Consider the following 18,464-nt stretch of genomic DNA (forward strand, 5'->3'; position numbering starts at 1 on the left):
TTTAGACTGCAATATTAGTGTAATTAGTAGTTCAGACCCCTACCCTATCTGTTTTCTTTGGTTACAGTTGGCTTGACCTGTAAATCCACCAAGATTCCAGGTAATGTTCTTTACAGTAATATTTGCTTGAATAGACAGGCTGATGAGTGTGTAAAACTCTTGCGCCCTCACAATATTGATATATTAATAAACATTGGTAGAAGGTTCACTTGTGACTAAACATTCATGTCTCTTTCAGGAAAAACGGGTCTGGAGAAGGAGCAGGAATTCATCAGCAAGTGCATGGAGAGTCTGATGATGGCGTCTGGAAATCTGGAGAAAGATCCCCACTCCAGCCTGACCATCATTGAGAGGGGCCTGCTGATGCTCAAGACTCACTTAGAAGCATTCCGCCGAAGGTACGGTATCTGACATGTGAATTTAATTGGCTCTTTACCTTTCGTGCTATGAGTGGATATGACAGAATTATTTATGAATACAATTTTTAGTTACTGGTGAAGATTCATCACTTTTTCATATTTACAGACAGAAGTAGAGTTTATAAATATGTTCCTAATCATTATCTTTTCATTTTAATTAGTCAAATTGTTCTTTCTTACCGGATACTGAATCTCTTACAGCTATATCAATTAACTGTTGGTTACAATGAAATAAAATGATGTCAGTGCTGAAATGGAAGCGCACTGTAGCTCTCTGTGTTGTGCTTTGCAGGTTCGCTTATCATCTGCGACAGTGGCAGATTGAAGGAACAGGAATCAGTAGCCACTTGAAGGCTCTCAGTGACAAGCAGTCGTTACCCCTGAGGATTGTGTGCCAGCCAGCTGGTCTCCCTGACAAGGTACCTGTAGAGAGGAACGAATGCGTCCTCATCATGTGGGAGGTATTTCAAACATGGCTAGCAGCGTTCGAGGATGTGGTTCATTATACAATTCATGCGTCCAACTGTCACGTACATGTCACAGTAGGATCAGCTTGGGATATGTGTGAGGTAAAAGTATTATAGTGCGTGCCCTTCCAGTCTGTGGGCTTTGCTTTCTCTCAGCTCATCTTTACAAAGGGACTTAGTGTTTTGCCTGTGACACACAGCATCTTGTTTGTTTGTTTTCACTATATATAAAATACATACAGTAATCCCTGTGCTTATATATATTTATTCTCTCTCTCCATTGAGCACCTGCTGAAGCCCTCAATTACATTAAGTCCAATGATTTAACTATCATTATAACTATCCATAATCTGGTGTCCTAATATTCAAGTTTCTGTGAGCTGCTTTTGTTTTCTGCAGTGACCATATAGCCTGACCTACATCCCTGTTGTTTTTGCAGATGACAATAGAGATGTATCCCAGCGATCAGGTGGCAGACCTGAGGGCAGAGGTCACCCACTGGTATGAGAATCTGCAGAAGGAGCAGATGAACCAGCAGGCCCAGCTCCAGGAATTTGGGCAGAGCAGCCGGCAAGGAGACTTTCCAGGTGCGTTTCTATTCCTACTGCCATGCTACTATACTATTATGCCTTATGCTAAAGATGACAAAATGCAGGCTGTAAATGGCATTATATCATGACTTTTCTTTTTTCACTCCAGGAGGCTTGATGGGACCTGTTAGAATGATTTCTTCAGGCCATGAGTTGACCACAGATTATGATGAGAAAACTCTGCATGAACTAGGATTTAAAGACATGCAGGTAACTTCACAATTGGTTTAATTTGCCTTCATCTCTTGGCTGCAGTTCAACAGTGTGTGTATCCTTCAGCTTAAGTTAAGGAAAACAAAGATTATCACCAGTTAAGGAAAACAAAGATTATCACCTTAGTTTTACAGAGCCCCATAAGTCTTGGTCTGGAGTTGTGTATTGTAGCGTAGACATTTGTATGATGATGTGGAGTCTGACAGTCAGTGGCTTCTACATTGTCTTTTACATTTGAAATTACACAAAATGAACCCATCATCTCTTAAATATGCTGTCGCTGTGGTTCAGTGCCTGAATTATTTACCTATAGCATAACGATTGCTCTAATACTGAATAAATCATAGGTGTATAAATAAGATACACACAAGCTTTTATCGGGAGCAGTAATTGCGGATCCATGTCCATACTTACTGTGTTTCTGTGTCCTACTTGCAGATGGTATTCGTGTCCCTGGGGGCTCCGAGGAGAGAGCGGAAGGGCGAGGGGGTCCAGCTTCCTGCCTCCTGCCTGCCGCCTCCTCAGAAGGATAACATCCCCATGTTGCTGCTGCTGCAGGAGCCCCACCTCACCACACTGTTTGACCTGCTGGAGATGCTGGCCTGCTTCAAGCCCCCCACTGGGGAGCGCTCCATGGAGGATGCCGAGGTGCTCCCACACTCGCTCACTCTTTCCACCACACCCCCCACTCACTCTCACACTCAGACTAAATAAAGCAAAATCCAGAAAAAGCATGGCATTTCCTATTTTAAGTCTTCCATCTCGTCTAAGTGTTTATTATTAATTAATTTGTTTTCAAGATGAGAGGCAAGCTCAATAAAATAGTTTTGTTTCATTGTCAGGGAGAATGTCACAAAGCTGCAGTGAGGCACTGGTTCCACAGACCTCCTGCCTGTGTGTTTGAGTTGTTCTCTGGCAGTCTGTTCACAGTGCTTCTTTAATTATGCATCGCCTCTATTGATTTGTATTTGCGCTTCAGAGTGTCAGATGTGAGGAGCTGCACCTCCACGCAGAAAACCTGTCCAGACGTGTTTGGGAGCTGCTCATGCTGCTGCCGACGTGTCCCAACATGTTACAGGCCTTCCAGAACATCTCCGAGGAGCCGGTCAGTCACTTCCCATTCTCCTCACCTCATTCGCTGCTGCTGGAGCTTTCTGAAGCCCATTCACAAACTGGAGGTTAAGGGGACTGGGTTAGGAGTGGTGTTTCCTTTCTGCGCTATAATAACGGATGAGGTTTAAAATAGAGTATTTAATTGCACACAACACACAAAAGGTGTGACAAAGTGTTTGAAGGGTATTTGCAGATTATTTATTATCAGGATATAGTGGGGGAATATAGCTGCTGAACTGTGATAATTACAGAGGTTTTAAAAAGCATTTAAATGGACAGCCGCTCAGAACACAAGGGCAAGACGCCCGAAATCTGGATGCATGCAGTTTTGTCCTGAACTGACCTGATCCCTGCTAGGGCTTATACTCACAGTACTTTGTCTTTAATCAGTATTAAGCCACTGGGTTGAATTACTACATGCCATGCTGTCTTTGACTGATTCAGATTAGGGGGTTAGTGAACATAGAAAGTGACATCACTCCAGTCACAATTCATTTTACGTTCCTTAGAAAGCTCCATAACTTGAGACTCTTGTTTCCTTACCAAATTATTAAAAAGAAAGTTAAGGAAACTGAAATATGAAATATGTCACAAATGCCCTTTTTAAAACTTCTTCCTTTATATACAAGCTTGCAGTTTGTACTGGTAAACTAATACCAATTCAAAATACGGCAGTCAAAAAACTGTCAAATTTACTTTTTTTCAATTTTTAGGGAAGTGATGGACTTTGTTGGAAAGATCTGTTAAGAATAAAGAGTCCACATAAGCTGCTCTATGCCCTTGAAATCATCGAGGCCCTGGGCAAACCCAACAGGCGGATTCGAAGGGAATCCACGGTAAATACTTGATCACAAATGGTGCTTCTTTTTTAGAATCTGTGGTGTGTATATAATCCTTTTCATTCACTGAATACAGAGCAGATTGTAAATGTTGTCTGTTCCCTCCTAGGGGAGTTACAGCGATTTGTACCCTGATTCTGATGATTCCAGTGAGGACCAGATCGAGAACAGCAAGAACTCCTGGAGCTGCAAGGTGAGCCAAACCAATCCCCACGACATATTACAGGATTGTGGAAGAGTCTGAGAGCTCTGTGCTGCAATAATCAGCCAGGGTCAAACTTCTGTGTTCTGTCAAACCTGGTGCAAGTTGAGTTTGTTTTCCCCCCTATTCTCTCCTATTCACATTGCAGACCTGCTCCATCTTGCTTAACCAGCTGCTTAGCTTGATAAAATATGACTGCATGGAAGAAGCATGTAGCATTAAGTATGCAGATTGAAATAGTTAAAAGGCTTGAAAACTTAAATTGGCACTAAGTGAAATTAATATGATGCTTATAAATCTGAGATCTCACAGGCTTCCTGCCAAACAAGAAATGCCTGAGGCCATGAGTTGCACATAAAGCACAAGGCCTCTAGTATACAGATCACTATCACTATTGTGAATAGGGATGGTAATGCTCTCAGTGGAAAAGTGTTTTTAGTTTCAATTCATTCAGTTCAAGGGAAATGTTTACTCAAACAATTGCTTCAAGGCTAACCTTTGTGTTTTTTAGTTATAATGATTTTACTACTAGTCATGCTCTGTAATGAACATCACATTTACATTTTCTTTGTTGTATATTTCTTATTTCTCGCTAGTTTGTTTCCTCGGGAGGACTTCAGCTCCTGCTGGAGATTTTTAATTCTGCGATCCTGGAGCCTAAAGATCAAGAGTCGTGGACGGTGGTATGTGTTGATTGTCAGTGGTTGAAGTGTTCCATTTGTGTCTCAATATTAAGTCACGAATAATGAAGAATTAGAAATATTCCGTTAACAATAGAGACTTAACCGTTGGCGCTACAGCTTGGCTTAATTATCCAATGATTGTCTGTGTGCAGTGGCTGCTGGACTGCCTTGCTTGCCTTCTGAAGCTGATCTGCCAATTTGCGGTGGACCCTGCAGACTTGGACTTGGCCTATCACGATGTGTTTGCCTGGTCAGGGGTGACGGAAAACCAACGCAAGAGGGCGTGGCCAGGGAAATCCCGAAAAGGAGCTGGGGACCATGGGAAGGGACTCCACATACCACGACTAACAGAGGTACAGCATTTATTTTTCATGTCTTTACTGCACCTTTCTGCTTGCTTCGATTTTAAAGTTTTTATTGAGAGCTTTTAATTTTTACAATTTTTCCCCTCAGGTTTTTCTAGGCCTTGTCCAAGGGACCAACTTAATCCACCGGTTAATAAATGTGGCCTATACTTATGACAACCTTGGTCACAGGTAAGGAGAGAGAATTTCTGGTTGCTTTGATATGGGAAGAATCTTTAAAATTGTACAGAATATATAAATAATCATAAGAAAGTGAACTGGCAGTAGTGTGTGAAGGTTTATTACTTAAAAATAAGTAGAAATTTACTTCAATCAAGTAAATGAGGGTGAAAATACACACATTGAGCAGATGTTTAATGTGATTAACGTGTGTAGTGCAACTACAGTGAAAAACTTCTTGTTTCCCAAGGGTGCTGAAAGCGCAGTCTGACCATCGATCACGTCACGAGGGTAAGTGTACAGGCTGTGAAATCTTGCTTCAGGTTACAATGTTACACTTTTTGTATTGCTTACAATCAGTTGCTCATAGACTGAATAATGAATTTGTGTTTTGTTACATTTTACCATTGTTTATCGTTTATCTTAGCCAATTACTTAATGTGCCTTACAGACTATTTAACAGGGGAGACTTAATTATTTGTTAGTTTTAAATGCAGGTGTGACTCTGACGCTTTGTTTTGCAGTCACACACTACTCCATGTGGCTCCTGGTCAGCTGGGCGCACTGCTGCTCAGTAGTGAAGTCGAGCCTGGCAGACAGTGAACATCTCCACGACTGGCTAAAGAAGCTCACTCTCCTTGTTCCCGAGGTGGGTATATTAGGAACAGATGTTGATTTAATTTAATTTTTTTATTTGTGTGGGTTTTTTATTTTTTCCTGTCCTGAACCGTTTTGGTTTTGTGCTGTATGTAAACAGCTGTTCCAAAATGAGCAAAGATGTTTTCTTACTGTTCTCTCTCTCATCTTTTTTTCTTTTTTTTTAACAACAAATCGGCTGTCCTTTCCATTTTGCTTGCCAACCCTCAGATCTTCTGAGAACAAATGATAAGCTGAGGGCCTTCATAAATCATTAGGCAGTGCAGTCAGTGCTTGTACCAGGAGTTCATGATACTGTTGCTACACTGACTGTCCACGGCGTCAGAACCAGGGGGTGGTGTGGGGGTTGGCTTAACATACTGAGGAAACCTAATAGGTTTAGTACTGAAGCTTTTAACCTGATTAAAACTGGCCTAGAAGATTTGGTCTTTCTCTGCAGGCAGCTTTCTTTGCATATTTTATATATTCATACTGAGTTCTTGGTACTTCTGACATCGTTTTCAATTGACCTTTTTTCAGTCAAATACATGGATCTCCTGAAGCATCTAAATTAACCGTATTGTGCATGCTTTTTAAAACTAACAGCATAACTTTGTTTGTCCAACAGTGTTTAATGTTTTTTTGATTTAAACATTTTTTTTAGACTGCTGTACGACACGAAGCCTGTAATGGACTGTATAAGCTGTCTCTTTCTGGACTGGAAGGAGGAGAGTCCATTAACAGATCCTTTTTGCTTCTGGCGGCTTCGACGCTGTTGAAGTTTCTCCCTGATGCACAAGCCCTTAAGCCAATGAGGGTATGTCATGCTGAAAGACACCCATTGCTTTTTTAATTCTCAGAAAGTACATTTGATTTTTCCTAAAACATTTGTTTATTTTGTTTTCTTCTGGCATGTTGTACCATGTTGTATGATTATCCTAACAATTCAGACATGTAAAGATAGTTAAATTTGGAGTTTATCTCAACGCCAACTATCACAGTGTGAGATGTCCTGCCTGAGGCCTGGGGAATTGGCAGCATTCACTGTCGCTGTATTTGACACAAACCTGCTCTGTATTATAGTGGGCTGCACTGGAGTCTCCCACATTATTTTTAGAAGGTGAGATCACCACATGTGGAATTTATTGTCAACAGGTGGAGGATTACGAGGAAGAGCCAGTACTGCGAACGGGATGCAAAGAGTATTTCTGGCTGCTGTGCAAGCTGATTGACAATATTCATGTGAAGGATGCCAGCCAGGTATTTTTTTTAGCTTGGTTATTTTTGCTCTGTTTGTTTTGTTCGTCAATGACTTTACAATTGAAAGTCCACTTCTAATCCACTACTTGGAAGGTCATGCAGGGAATTAATCCTCTGTGTACAAACGGGAGGGCACTGAGACTGTTTATTTGTATCTTAGACCACCTTACTGGATCTGGATGCCCTGGCACGACACCTTGCTGATTGCATTCGGAGGTTAGTCTTGCATATCAAACGTTGAATGGTGTTCAGCTGATCTGTGATTTTATCCGGAGCTAATTCCCATGATGCTTGTGGAAATGTTTTTTGTTTTCCCCCTCAGCAGGGAGATTCTCGATCAGCAGGATGGCAATATAGAAGATGATGGACTGACGGGTCTTCTGAGACTGGCCACCAGTGTGGTCAAGCACAAGCCCCCTTTCAAGTTCTCTCGTGAAGGACAGGTAACTGTTTGCTGCTGCTTTATCAGATCACCAGTCTTCCATATTCGTAAAATAAACTGCTGGTCGCAAAGCCATTCTTTATTTAAAGGAAGTGTTTCCTGCAGGAATTCCTGAGGGATGTTTACAATCTACTGTTCATGCTGCCCAGCCTGAAGGACCGACAGCAGCCCAAGTGCAAGTCTCACTCTGCCCGGGCGGCGGCCTATGACCTGTTGGTTGAAATGGTCAAGGGATCGGTAGAAAACTACAGACTCTTACACAACTGGGTTATGGCACAGCACATGCAAAGTAAGCAATGCAACATGTTTGTATCTTTTTGTTGTTGTTGTTGTTGTCAATGTAGAGTCACCTATAATGCTCTTTCTTCTGGTAATAGAATACACATTCTAATCTTTAATTGTAAATTAAATTAACAAGGCCATTAAGGAATTCTGAAGATACTTAGTTCTTGACTGATGTATACCCAATTAAGATCTAAATGATCTCACTATATCGAGCACTCTCTTTAAGTTGGTTCCCATTCTCATTTTTTCTACTTTTCAGCATCTCATGCACCTTATAAGTGGGATTACTGGCCCCATGATGACGTCAGAGCAGAGTGCAGATTTGTGGGGCTGACAAACCTAGGGGCCACGTGTTACCTGGCTTCTACCATCCAGCAGCTGTATATGATCCCTGAGGCCAGACAAGCCATCTTTACAGCCAAGGTAACATCCGCCAAACACTCCTTCATTCTGCCACTGACTGAGATGCTTTTTATCTATTTCGAATCAGTTGTAATCCAAATTTAAGCTTCAATTACAACAGTATGATGCAGCATACTGTGTTGTTAATGTTAAAGTTATTTATGGCTGTTGGTTTTAGTATTGATAGATTGAAATAATTTCTTAAATGATTCCTTCTGATAGTGTCATCTTTACCATATTGGTATAATCACCAGTTGTATTGCATGTCTTATCTAATTGTTTGTTTGTTGTTTTTCTCAGTATGCAGAGGAGATAAAGCACAAGACAACACTGCTGGAGCTGCAGAAGATGTTTACGTATCTCATGGTAGGTGTTCTGTGTCCGGGACAGGGTCTGATTGGGTTTGCTGCAGATTGGAGGTTGGTCTCTGAAGTGTTTATTTTTATTTTGTAGGAGAGTGAAAGGAAGGCGTACAATCCAAGGCCGTTCTGCAAAACCTACACCATGGACAAGCAGCCCCTCAATACTGGAGAGCAGAAGGACATGACTGAGTTCTTCACTGACCTCATCACCAAGATTGAGGAGATGTCTCCAGATCTTGTGAGTCACGGCTCTTCCAGCCATGGGGACCATTAACGGTGTCTGTTCAGATAAGTCATCCTAGTTGATATGTTAAAACCTCCACAATTAGAATTAGAGCCAAGCTTGATTTTGCGCTGTCTTCATACATCAACTAGATCTTCACACCATTTAAGGAAAAGTCAGTTTGTGTCCAAGTTATCACGGCTTTGAGTATCTGCTTTGCTTCTTATGGGTAAATGTTTATTTCTTTCAGAAAAACACAGTGAAGACATTATTTGGAGGGGTTATTACCAACAATGTGGTATCATTGGTAAGTCTAATTATTTAGCACTGCAGTGAACTTTCCTCATGTTATTGAGAAAGGACTCGAGGTTTTTAACTCAAAGCATTGTTGATGCAGGACTGTGAGCACGTGAGCCAGACTGCGGAGGAATTCTACACTGTTCGATGCCAGGTTGCCGATATGAAGAACATCTATGTGAGTCATCACAGAAATTCTTCAGTTCGCAGCGCTGAAAATAATGAACTTGTTTTTTTGTTGTAAATAAGTAAGGCATTTAAATTCTGCAGCATTGCGTCAGATTTATTTTCCATTGGGTGGATTTAGCTCATAAAATGTTCAGTGCCCATTTCTTATTAATTTGATTTTGAAGTGTTTCTGTAGCCCAGTGTTTCATGCTGTTTAAAGATTTCATGAAGTTGAGAATAACAGGCCTGAAACAATAAGAATGAGTTCAGAATAAATGCTAATTGCAATAGACATTGAAAAAATATACATTTTGGCAGTGATTCCCTGAAACATTTATAAAAGCTAACTTATGTTTTCGTAGGAATCGCTAGATGAAGTTACCATCAAAGATACACTGGAGGGGGACAATATGTACACTTGTTCTCAATGTGGCAAGAAAGTGCGAGCAGAGAAGAGGTGAGACCCATAGATAACACCCTCAGAATAAGTCCCACGTTTCCAGATGTGTTACAGATGTTGATTGAAGTTGACTGATGTTCTGCTGAAATATCTGATTTAGTTGGGGGACTTTCCCATGCCAGCCACAGCCACACGTCAGTTACAGCGGTCTCTTGGTTTTTGCTTTCGCAGGGCCTGTTTTAAAAAACTCCCTCGGATCTTAAGCTTTAACACAATGAGGTACACCTTCAACATGGTGACGATGATGAAGGAGAAAGTCAACACTCACTTCTCCTTCCCTCTGCGTCTCGACATGACACCCTACACGGAGGACTTCCTCATGGGCAAGAGCGACAGGAAAGAGGGTGAGTGTGCCTCGTTTTGCAGCCGCCCTGGATAACTGCGGCTTTGTGTCACGGTCACTGTATCACGCTGTAATGCCTAATCTTTTCTTAACATGAATTCACTTCTGGTATTCTATACTAATTGGATCTGTCTTGTAAAAATGGTTTTTAATTGTGTTAGTTGGGTCATATTTTCAAATAAAATGACATCACTATGATTCCAAATTGATTTAATATCATTACTTTCTCCTGCTTCTGTCTCCAGGCTTCAGGGACGATGGGGAGGTGAAACCAGCAGAAAGCTACGAGTACGACCTGATTGGGGTGACCGTCCACACTGGGACAGCAGATGGAGGCCATTACTACAGCTTCATCAGAGACATTGTCAACCCGCACGCCTACAAGAACAACAAGTGGTAAGAACAGACCGGACAAATGGGGAACTGCGTCGGGTGGATTTAACACTTTATGGGTTAGTTTTATAAGACCACTATAGCAGTGGTCTATCACTTAAAGTTAGTTTAGGTAGGGTAGAAAATCCTTTATGCTTTACATATTTTCTCTATTTCTTGTCTCAAGTTTATATTTTTCCATTTGCTTTAAAGCACACAATAAAGTTTATCTGCTGTCTTGATTTTTGAAGGTATCTCTTCAATGATGCTGAAGTAAAACCATTTGACTCAGCGCAGCTGGCCTCGGAGTGCTTCGGAGGTGAAATGACTGTAAGTTTGCATTTTCACTTAGTTTTTATTGATTGTGTTAAATGCATGTAATTGTACAATACCATCTATACATATGGGTAGTTGTGGGTGTTTTGATGAACAATATGAGTAAATGTAAATGTTTTATTGTTTGCTACAAATACTAACTTACTAATCATAAAGCAGAATTTTGGGATATTCAAAAGATTAATTTGAAATCAATTAATGAGACATTTGTCATGTTACTTCACTGTTCATTGTATCTGTAATTTGTTTTATTTGCAGACAAAGACGTATGATTCAGTTACTGATAAATTTATGGACTTTTCCTTTGAAAAGGTAGTGTACACTTCTGATTTGTTTTTTATTATTTTTATATCGATATATTTTTTATTAGGCATTATCCCACCATTTTTAATCTATGTATTATATACTTAGACCCACAGTGCCTACATGTTGTTCTACAAAAGGGTGGAGCCGGAGGAAGAAAATGGAAAAGATTTTAAATTTGATGTTTCTCCAGACTTACTCGAGGTACGTGTGTGTAATAGAACTATTTTATAATAGATTCTCACGTTGTTTTTTTCTAAACAATCTCTTAATCTCTTTCAGTGGATTTGGCATGATAATATGCAGTTTCTACAGGATAAGAACATTTTTGAGCACACTTATTTTGGGTAAGCAAAATTATGCTCTTTATTTTTAACTTGGTTGCTTTAACATCAGCTGAACTCAGCAGATTGAAAATATTATTGATGATAACTTAATTTACGATATGCTGTATAAACTCACTGTTGATCATTCTGATTAGGTTCATGTGGCAGCTGTGCAGCAGCATTCCCAGTACATTACCAGATCCAAAAGCTATATCCCTGATGACTGCCAAGGTGAGAAACGTCATCCGAGTTGAATTGGATATGAGGTTTTGTCATTTTAATTTTTAACATTTAACTGCTGTTTAATAACTATGAAAGTCATCTATTGATTATCATGTTTTGCTTAAGTTCTTCAGCAAATAGTATAATTATTGGAAAGACAGACAGGTTGAGAGAAGGTGTTTATATAATTCAAACTAATATAACTTCACCTTGGAAGACCCTGAATGCTTAACGTATTTTTTTTTTCCTCTTTTTCATTTACAGCTTAGTACATCTTTTGTCCTAGAGACGTTTATTCATTCTAAGGAAAAGGTAAGTTACTTCAGTATGTGGTCAACTTAACAGCATGCATTTTAAAGATCCCGTATAATTACATATCATGTTTATATTACATACAGCTTTTTACAGTAATGCAATCAAGGTCTCCTTTTCAGCTGTTTTTCAGGACGCATTCTTGCGTTCTAAATAGCTTTGTTAATTTTTACTTTTGTTTTAAAATCGGCTTTAGTAGCACAAAATGCTTTGTTTTTCCCTTTTTTGCTTCCTTGTGAGCTATGAATGGTTACTCAACAAGTCAGTGTGACATTACTGCAGTGCAATAAAAAGTTTAAAGTTTAAATTAGTTATTTTGTGTGTTTGTGTGTGTATATAATTGTATGTTTCTTCCCAGCCCACCATGTTGCAGTGGATTGAACTCTTAACAAAACAGTTCAACAACAGCCAGGCAGCTTGTGAGGTAAATGTCAGTTTGACGTAACATCTTTTCAAGTGCTTACTGAACACTACAATCTTTAAGGAGATATCAAAATTGGCATTCTTTCCATTATATATGACTCACTTAAAACATGACATTTTTCCACTGTAAGAGGCTATTTAGATGTCAAAGTAACGAGGGAAAATGCAACCATAAGAATGTCTGATAATTGTGGATAGCTTATTTTGGGATTCGGCCTGCCACACTACTCCCTTGGCTTGGTTATCTTGGTCTCCTCAAAGTAAAGCACAATTTCTCAGTGGCCGATAAATGTGTGTTAAGTAGGACAGTCTAGAACAAAATCAGACCTCTTTAGATGTAATGATCACAAATCTATATTTTTCTCAATGATTTCAATGCATATGCTTTTATTCCCAGTGGTTTTTGGATCGTATGGCTGATGACAACTGGTGGCCCATGCAGATCCTAATTAAGTGCCCCAATCAGATCGTACGGCAGGTAATACTTAAAAAATAAATACACGTTAGCCCAGTATTTGTCTTTAGTTGTTGGAAAAGATGAATATGTAGATTCTTTAGTACATATTCATTTCAAAAAGTATTTTTGAAATCTTTACAGTCATTTTAAGAATGCTCTGGACTGATTGTATGCGATGTCATGGTGTTCCTCATTTCAGATGTTCCAGCGTTTATGCATTCATGTGATTCAGAGACTGAGACCAGTGCATGCACATCTCTACCTGCAGCCCGGGATGGAGGACGGGTATGGATTGGCTTTGCTTTGATTGGATTTTGTATGGTATATTTTGTGTGTTTATTTTTATTAAATGTTAATGGAAGAAACGAATCTTGGAAATTTAGCTGTTTGAATATGTGTGATCATAACTTCATGATAGCTTTTAAATAATTCAACACCTGAAAGCAGTAGACATTTTCAAATTTAATTTTTAAAGCTTTGTTTATTCACTCTGCCGAGCTGCGTGTGTGACCAGGAATGTAATGTCTGATCCCAATGTGCTCTCTCTCCTGCAGGTCTGATGACATGGACGGGCCGGTGGAGGACATTGGGAGCCGGTCCTGTGTCACTCGCTTTGTGAAGACCCTGCTGTCCATCATGGAGCACGGTGTGAAACCTCACAGCAAACACCTGACCGAATACTTTGCCTTCCTCTATGAGTTTGCGAAGATGGGAGAGGAGGAAGTAAGTAGCATTGTAAGACACCTTCTGTCAAACCACAACAGAGACTTTGAATTTCTCTAACTGTACACCAAGTGGCTCATTTGCTCTCTCCTCTTTCTTTTGTTTCCAACAGAGTCAGTTTCTTCTCTCATTGCAAGCCATCTCGATAATGGTGCATTTCTACATGGGGACGAAGGGACCTGAAAATGTAAGTACTGCTGTCTTAAGACATAATGTTCTCATACAGGTCAAAGGAATTAAATTGTATGAGAAATTCTTCATAAAGCCATATGTTTCAGAAGAAGAAGAGAGGAAAAAAAAGTGTGTATACATGTATATTTACACACATTAAATACAACTTAGAGGTCAGAGCAAGATGAGATGTAGCCGCTTTGAAAACATGTGATGCTTCCCAGTGGCATTCACTGATCTGACCTGCCTCCTCAGCCCCAGGTGGAGGTACTCTCTGAAGAGGAGGGAGAAGAGGAGGACGAAGAGGAGGACATCCTGTCTCTGGCAGAGGAGAAGTACAGACCCGCCGCACTGGAGAAGATGATCGCTCTGATCGCCCTGCTTGTGGAGCAGTCTCGATCTGAGAGGTGAGCCTTGGTTCTGGAACTGAGCATTGGTCTCTATAAACTGGGCCGGGTCCATTAGGAGTTGTAACTACTTTACTAATTAACATTTTTCTTCCTTCTACAGACATTTAACACTGTCTCAGAACGATATGGCGGCTCTCACCGGTGGAAAGGTATGAATCCTGATCTTCCAGACTTCCAGTTGTCTTGTCTTGGGTTTGTATTTGTAACTCTTTCTAATCTGGGACGTTGTGTTGCAGGGATTTCCGTTCTTATTTCAACACATAAGAGACGGCATCAACATCAGGCAAACCTGCAACCTCATCTTCAGTCTGTGTCGCTATAATAACCGACTCGCCGAACATGTAAGTTTGAATGCACCAGTATTCCAGCTGCCTTTATTTTCTGTACTTCGCCTTCAAATATTGTCTCAACTAATTTTTTTATTTTATTTTTAGATTGTTTCTATGCTTTTCACATCCATAGCGAAGCTCACCCCTGAGGTAGGTGTGAAATAAAATTCTCTCCATGAGTGTTAAATAAAGTGATTTTTCTCATGGTTTTGCATTGGCTAGGAATCAGTTCAGACCAGTGTCAGTCTACAAAAAAATCACAAACCCATTTCCCCATTATAATAATAATGTGGTTCACCTGTTGCTATTCTCTCCTGGATTTGAATGTCATGAATCTGGCCTGGTGTGGCTTCTCATGTATGTTTTATTATCAAGAAGTATTTCTTATCTATGTGCTTTTCTATAAAAGGTGAAGGACGGGTCCATTTTATTCTTGCTTAATTAAGGTGTTTCATAGTTCTGAGTGAAACAAGTTGCAAGCACAATGTGTGTTAGTGTTGTGGTATTTAGTGAGTATGTGTGTGTTAACCTCTACACTCGTTTCTCAGGCTGCAAACCCTTTCTTCAAACTGCTCACCATGCTGATGGAGTTTGCTGGGGGGCCGCCTGGAATGCCCTCCTTCGCCTCTTACATTCTGCAGCGGATCTGGGAGGTACGTTGTTCAATTAAATGTTATAGAATAATACATGTTGAATCAGAATCTGAAATCTCTCTTGCACAGCTCTGGAGTCCACCTCTTTGTCTTGTTTCAGGTCATCGAGTACAATCCTTCTCAGTGTTTGGACTGGCTGGCCGTGCAAACCCCTCGCAACAAGCTGGCACACAGCTGGGTGCTTCAGAACATGGAGAACTGGGTCGAACGGTTCCTGCTGGCCCACAATTACCCTCGAGTGCGAACTTGTACGTACTGATTCCGCAGCGTGGGACTGCCTAGCATTGTAGGAGAGGGAGTCCGTGAATGGACAACTGTAATGTTTTAATTTTTATTTAATAAACCAACAACAATGTATTTATTAATGTATAACATTTAGAACTTAAAGATAGGAAATGTGGTTCATTTGTTAAGTTGATAATCAATTGTTTGTTCTTACAGCCGCTGCCTATCTCCTGGTGTCGTTGATTCCCAGCAACTCTTTCCGTCAGATGTTCCGCTCCACCCGCTCCCTGCACATCCCCACGCGAGACCTGCCCCTCAGCCCCGACACCACGGTGGTGCTGCACCAGGTCTACAACGTGCTGCTGGGGCTGCTGTCCCGGGCCAAACTCTACGTGGACGCCGCTGTACACGGCACCACCAAGCTGGTGCAGTACTTCAGCTTCATGACCTACTGTCTGATCTCCAAGACGGAGAAGCTCATGTTCTCCAACTGCTTCATGGACCTGTGGAACCTCTTCCAGCCCAAGCTGTCCGAGCCTGCGATCGCAACAAATCACAACAAGCAGGCCCTGCTCTCCTTCTGGTACAACGTGTGCGTGGATTGCCCTGAGAATGTCCGCCTCATCGTCCAGAACCCTGTAGTGACCAAGAACATAGCCTTTAATTACATCCTGGCTGACCACGACGACCAGGACGTGGTGCTGTTCAACAGGGGTATGCTGCCGGCCTACTACGGCATCCTGCGCATGTGCTGCGAGCAGTCGCCTGCCTTCACTCGCCAGCTGGCCTCCCATCAGAACATCCAGTGGGCGTTTAAGAACCTAACGCCACACGCCAGCCAGTACCCGGGGGTAAAACCTCTCTCCCTCTCTCTAATGTTCTGTGTGTCTAGAAGACTCGGTATAGGAGCGCCTAAATGTCAGGGTTACCCCTAAAAAGTCTGTGTTGTCCTTGCAGGCCGTGGAGGAGCTCTTCAATCTGATGCAGCTGTTTGTGGCTCAGAGGCCTGATATGAGGGAGGAGGAGTTGGATGATATCAAACAGTTCAAGAAAACAACAATTAGTTGCTACCTGCGCTGTCTGGATGGCCGCTCCTGTTGGACCACTCTCATCAGGTGCAGTTTATTTTGGGCAACACTACAAGTCCTAGTGAAAGAGACGCCCGAGGGCTGGGGCAGGCCTTGTGGGTTAATGAAGCCAACGCAATTCTGCTGTGTCAAGTTTCAGTTTCGGAGTCAGTTTGATCCATCTGGTAACACTTAGTCAACTGCTTAATAGAAAACTAGAACTGAGTGTCCTTTCTGTGGAAGTATTTTTCTTAGAAATCGGTGGTTAATTACAAAGCCCCTAAGAGAGCCAGGGCATGCACAGAGGGCATTCCTCTAGTGTGTCTCCCTACCTCTGAATTTAGACCATAATTCAACAGGTATTTTTATACACGACGTTTGGTGAAAAACAACTCCATATAAGGCCCGTGCAAACAAAGCAAAATTGAACATAAAGGCAATTGCTTTTTTAGTCTTGGTTGATTATCAGGCCAAAAACACTACCTGGAAAATTAGTCAGAAAGTCAAAGCTGAAATCATATCTACTTTTAGGAAATAGATTGAATGCAGTCCATTCCATCTGAACAAGTCACATTGACACAAGTATAGGCAAGAGTTGGAAGTTAAAGATTTGAAGTGAATAATAATGAATAATGTTTAATTGATGTTGGTTCAAAGAGCATTTCAATGTGATGCATGTGTCTCTTGACCCTTTTTATATAGTGCCTTTCGAGTTCTGCTGGAAAATGATGAGGACCGGCTGCTTGTTGTCTTCAACAGAGGGCTAATTCTAATGACAGAAGTAAGAGCTGCATTTATAAGATAGTGTGTTTGTACTCAAAGTAGAATAATGAGCTGTGGATGTTACAGTATTTTAACAACGCGAGAAGGAATCTAGGGTTGCAGTGTGGATTATACTGAATGTGTTGGATAGTTGTCTGGCTAGCAAAACAAAACACATCTGCAGATAAAAAATAAGTTTGATTGAATATCCATCAGTAAAAACATTTGTGTGCCAGTGAGGAGTATAGCATGATATCAAAAATGTATATAAATTGTAGGGGTAATTTGATAGACATGTATAAAATCCATGTGGATTGTAAATTGAACACACCTCTCCTCTGTCCCATGTAGTCCTTCAACACGCTGCACATGATGTACCACGAGGCGACTGCCTGCCACGTCACTGGAGACCTGGTGGAGCTGCTGTCCATCTTCCTGTCGGTTCTCAAGGCCACACGGCCCTATTTGCAGAGAAAAGGTGTATTTTCTACCGTCTTCACTTCTGTATGACGTGTTCTCTACTGGGAGCTGTGGAACTGGACATTTTAGCCATTGGTTGTGGCTGATCTGAGGTCTAGGGGACAGCAGCTTAAGCTTCTGAGGAAAGGCAGTGGATGTGACCTGTTTTCAGTCCAAATCGAATGATCAAAAGCTATTTTTATGATGTGGCAAATTAGGATAAGGGACAACATTAAATGTGGTTTGAAAACAACACACTACATCAGTAAGGGAGAATTAGGCAATTTCATTTTCAGCCCATTTATGTTTGTTTGTTTTGTCTTTTTAACAGATGTCAAACAGGCTCTGATCCAGTGGCAAGAAAGGATCGAATTTGCCCACAAGCTGCTCACCCTGCTGAACTCCTACAGCCCCCCAGAGCTGCGCAACGCTTGTATAGGTAACAGAGCTGTGCTGCTGTGGTTTACAGCAACAGATAGTTGAGATTTATTTTGCTTGATTTAACCTAAAACCCTTTTTCTGTTTTTATGGTAGCTAATGAATGTCCCGCTAGTTTCTGATGTCATGTTTAATCTTATTTTTTATTTTGAAATAACCTTTTGTCTTCCAGATGTTTTAAAGGAGCTTGTTCTCCTGAGTCCCCATGATTTTCTGCACACACTGGTACCATTTCTACAACACAACCATTGCACTTACCATCATAGTAACATCCCAAGTAAGTTCTTCTCCTTGTAATTATTCGATAACGGACACGTCTTTTCTCTGCAGACAGATTGACCGGTGTTTTGTATTGTCATTGGTTTTGCAGTGTCTTTCGGTCCGTACTTTCCTTGCCGGGAGAACATAAAGCTGATGGGAGGGAAGAATAACATTCGCCCACCTCGGCCAGAGCTCAACATGTGTCTCCTTCCCTCCATGGTTGAGACCAGCAAGGTTTGCGTGAATAGGATACTTGAAACAAAGAACTTGTCTGTTGTGTTTGATGC

General features: G+C 41.1%; 1 protein-coding gene across 3 annotated transcripts in view; it reads left to right on the forward strand.

Annotated features, from left to right (window-relative positions):
- The window catches only part of usp34 (ubiquitin specific peptidase 34), a 44,990-nt gene that overhangs the window by 22,280 nt on the left and 4,246 nt on the right, over positions 1-18,464 (forward strand). The window contains exons 24-74 of one of the 3 annotated variants that reach the window (XM_066697048.1): positions 68-100; positions 239-398; positions 712-838; positions 1,326-1,473; positions 1,586-1,686; positions 2,128-2,337; positions 2,669-2,794; positions 3,516-3,638; positions 3,751-3,834; positions 4,440-4,526; positions 4,679-4,879; positions 4,980-5,062; positions 5,301-5,341; positions 5,575-5,699; positions 6,351-6,503; positions 6,842-6,946; positions 7,107-7,162; positions 7,269-7,389; positions 7,494-7,677; positions 7,933-8,096; positions 8,376-8,441; positions 8,529-8,675; positions 8,911-8,967; positions 9,058-9,135; positions 9,488-9,582; positions 9,757-9,929; positions 10,174-10,324; positions 10,552-10,630; positions 10,895-10,948; positions 11,048-11,143; positions 11,222-11,286; positions 11,421-11,496; positions 11,752-11,799; positions 12,158-12,223; positions 12,620-12,700; positions 12,879-12,964; positions 13,234-13,414; positions 13,515-13,589; positions 13,829-13,980; positions 14,084-14,132; positions 14,220-14,324; positions 14,418-14,462; positions 14,861-14,965; positions 15,066-15,213; positions 15,407-16,041; positions 16,148-16,305; positions 16,960-17,038; positions 17,371-17,497; positions 17,810-17,917; positions 18,089-18,193; positions 18,287-18,411. In XM_066697048.1, the coding sequence (XP_066553145.1) occupies positions 68-100; positions 239-398; positions 712-838; positions 1,326-1,473; positions 1,586-1,686; positions 2,128-2,337; positions 2,669-2,794; positions 3,516-3,638; positions 3,751-3,834; positions 4,440-4,526; positions 4,679-4,879; positions 4,980-5,062; positions 5,301-5,341; positions 5,575-5,699; positions 6,351-6,503; positions 6,842-6,946; positions 7,107-7,162; positions 7,269-7,389; positions 7,494-7,677; positions 7,933-8,096; positions 8,376-8,441; positions 8,529-8,675; positions 8,911-8,967; positions 9,058-9,135; positions 9,488-9,582; positions 9,757-9,929; positions 10,174-10,324; positions 10,552-10,630; positions 10,895-10,948; positions 11,048-11,143; positions 11,222-11,286; positions 11,421-11,496; positions 11,752-11,799; positions 12,158-12,223; positions 12,620-12,700; positions 12,879-12,964; positions 13,234-13,414; positions 13,515-13,589; positions 13,829-13,980; positions 14,084-14,132; positions 14,220-14,324; positions 14,418-14,462; positions 14,861-14,965; positions 15,066-15,213; positions 15,407-16,041; positions 16,148-16,305; positions 16,960-17,038; positions 17,371-17,497; positions 17,810-17,917; positions 18,089-18,193; positions 18,287-18,411 (6,047 nt within the window). The remainder of the gene's footprint in view (positions 1-67; positions 101-238; positions 399-711; positions 839-1,325; positions 1,474-1,585; positions 1,687-2,127; positions 2,338-2,668; positions 2,795-3,515; positions 3,639-3,750; positions 3,835-4,439; positions 4,527-4,678; positions 4,880-4,979; positions 5,063-5,300; positions 5,342-5,574; positions 5,700-6,350; positions 6,504-6,841; positions 6,947-7,106; positions 7,163-7,268; positions 7,390-7,493; positions 7,678-7,932; positions 8,097-8,375; positions 8,442-8,528; positions 8,676-8,910; positions 8,968-9,057; positions 9,136-9,487; positions 9,583-9,756; positions 9,930-10,173; positions 10,325-10,551; positions 10,631-10,894; positions 10,949-11,047; positions 11,144-11,221; positions 11,287-11,420; positions 11,497-11,751; positions 11,800-12,157; positions 12,224-12,619; positions 12,701-12,878; positions 12,965-13,233; positions 13,415-13,514; positions 13,590-13,828; positions 13,981-14,083; positions 14,133-14,219; positions 14,325-14,417; positions 14,463-14,860; positions 14,966-15,065; positions 15,214-15,406; positions 16,042-16,147; positions 16,306-16,959; positions 17,039-17,370; positions 17,498-17,809; positions 17,918-18,088; positions 18,194-18,286; positions 18,412-18,464) is intronic. The other 2 variants (XM_066697049.1, XM_066697050.1) reach the window with 2 other exon arrangements.

This window comes from Amia ocellicauda, chromosome 23, assembly GCF_036373705.1.
Source record: "Amia ocellicauda isolate fAmiCal2 chromosome 23, fAmiCal2.hap1, whole genome shotgun sequence".
In the NCBI taxonomy this organism is placed as follows: Eukaryota; Metazoa; Chordata; class Actinopteri; order Amiiformes; family Amiidae; genus Amia; species Amia ocellicauda.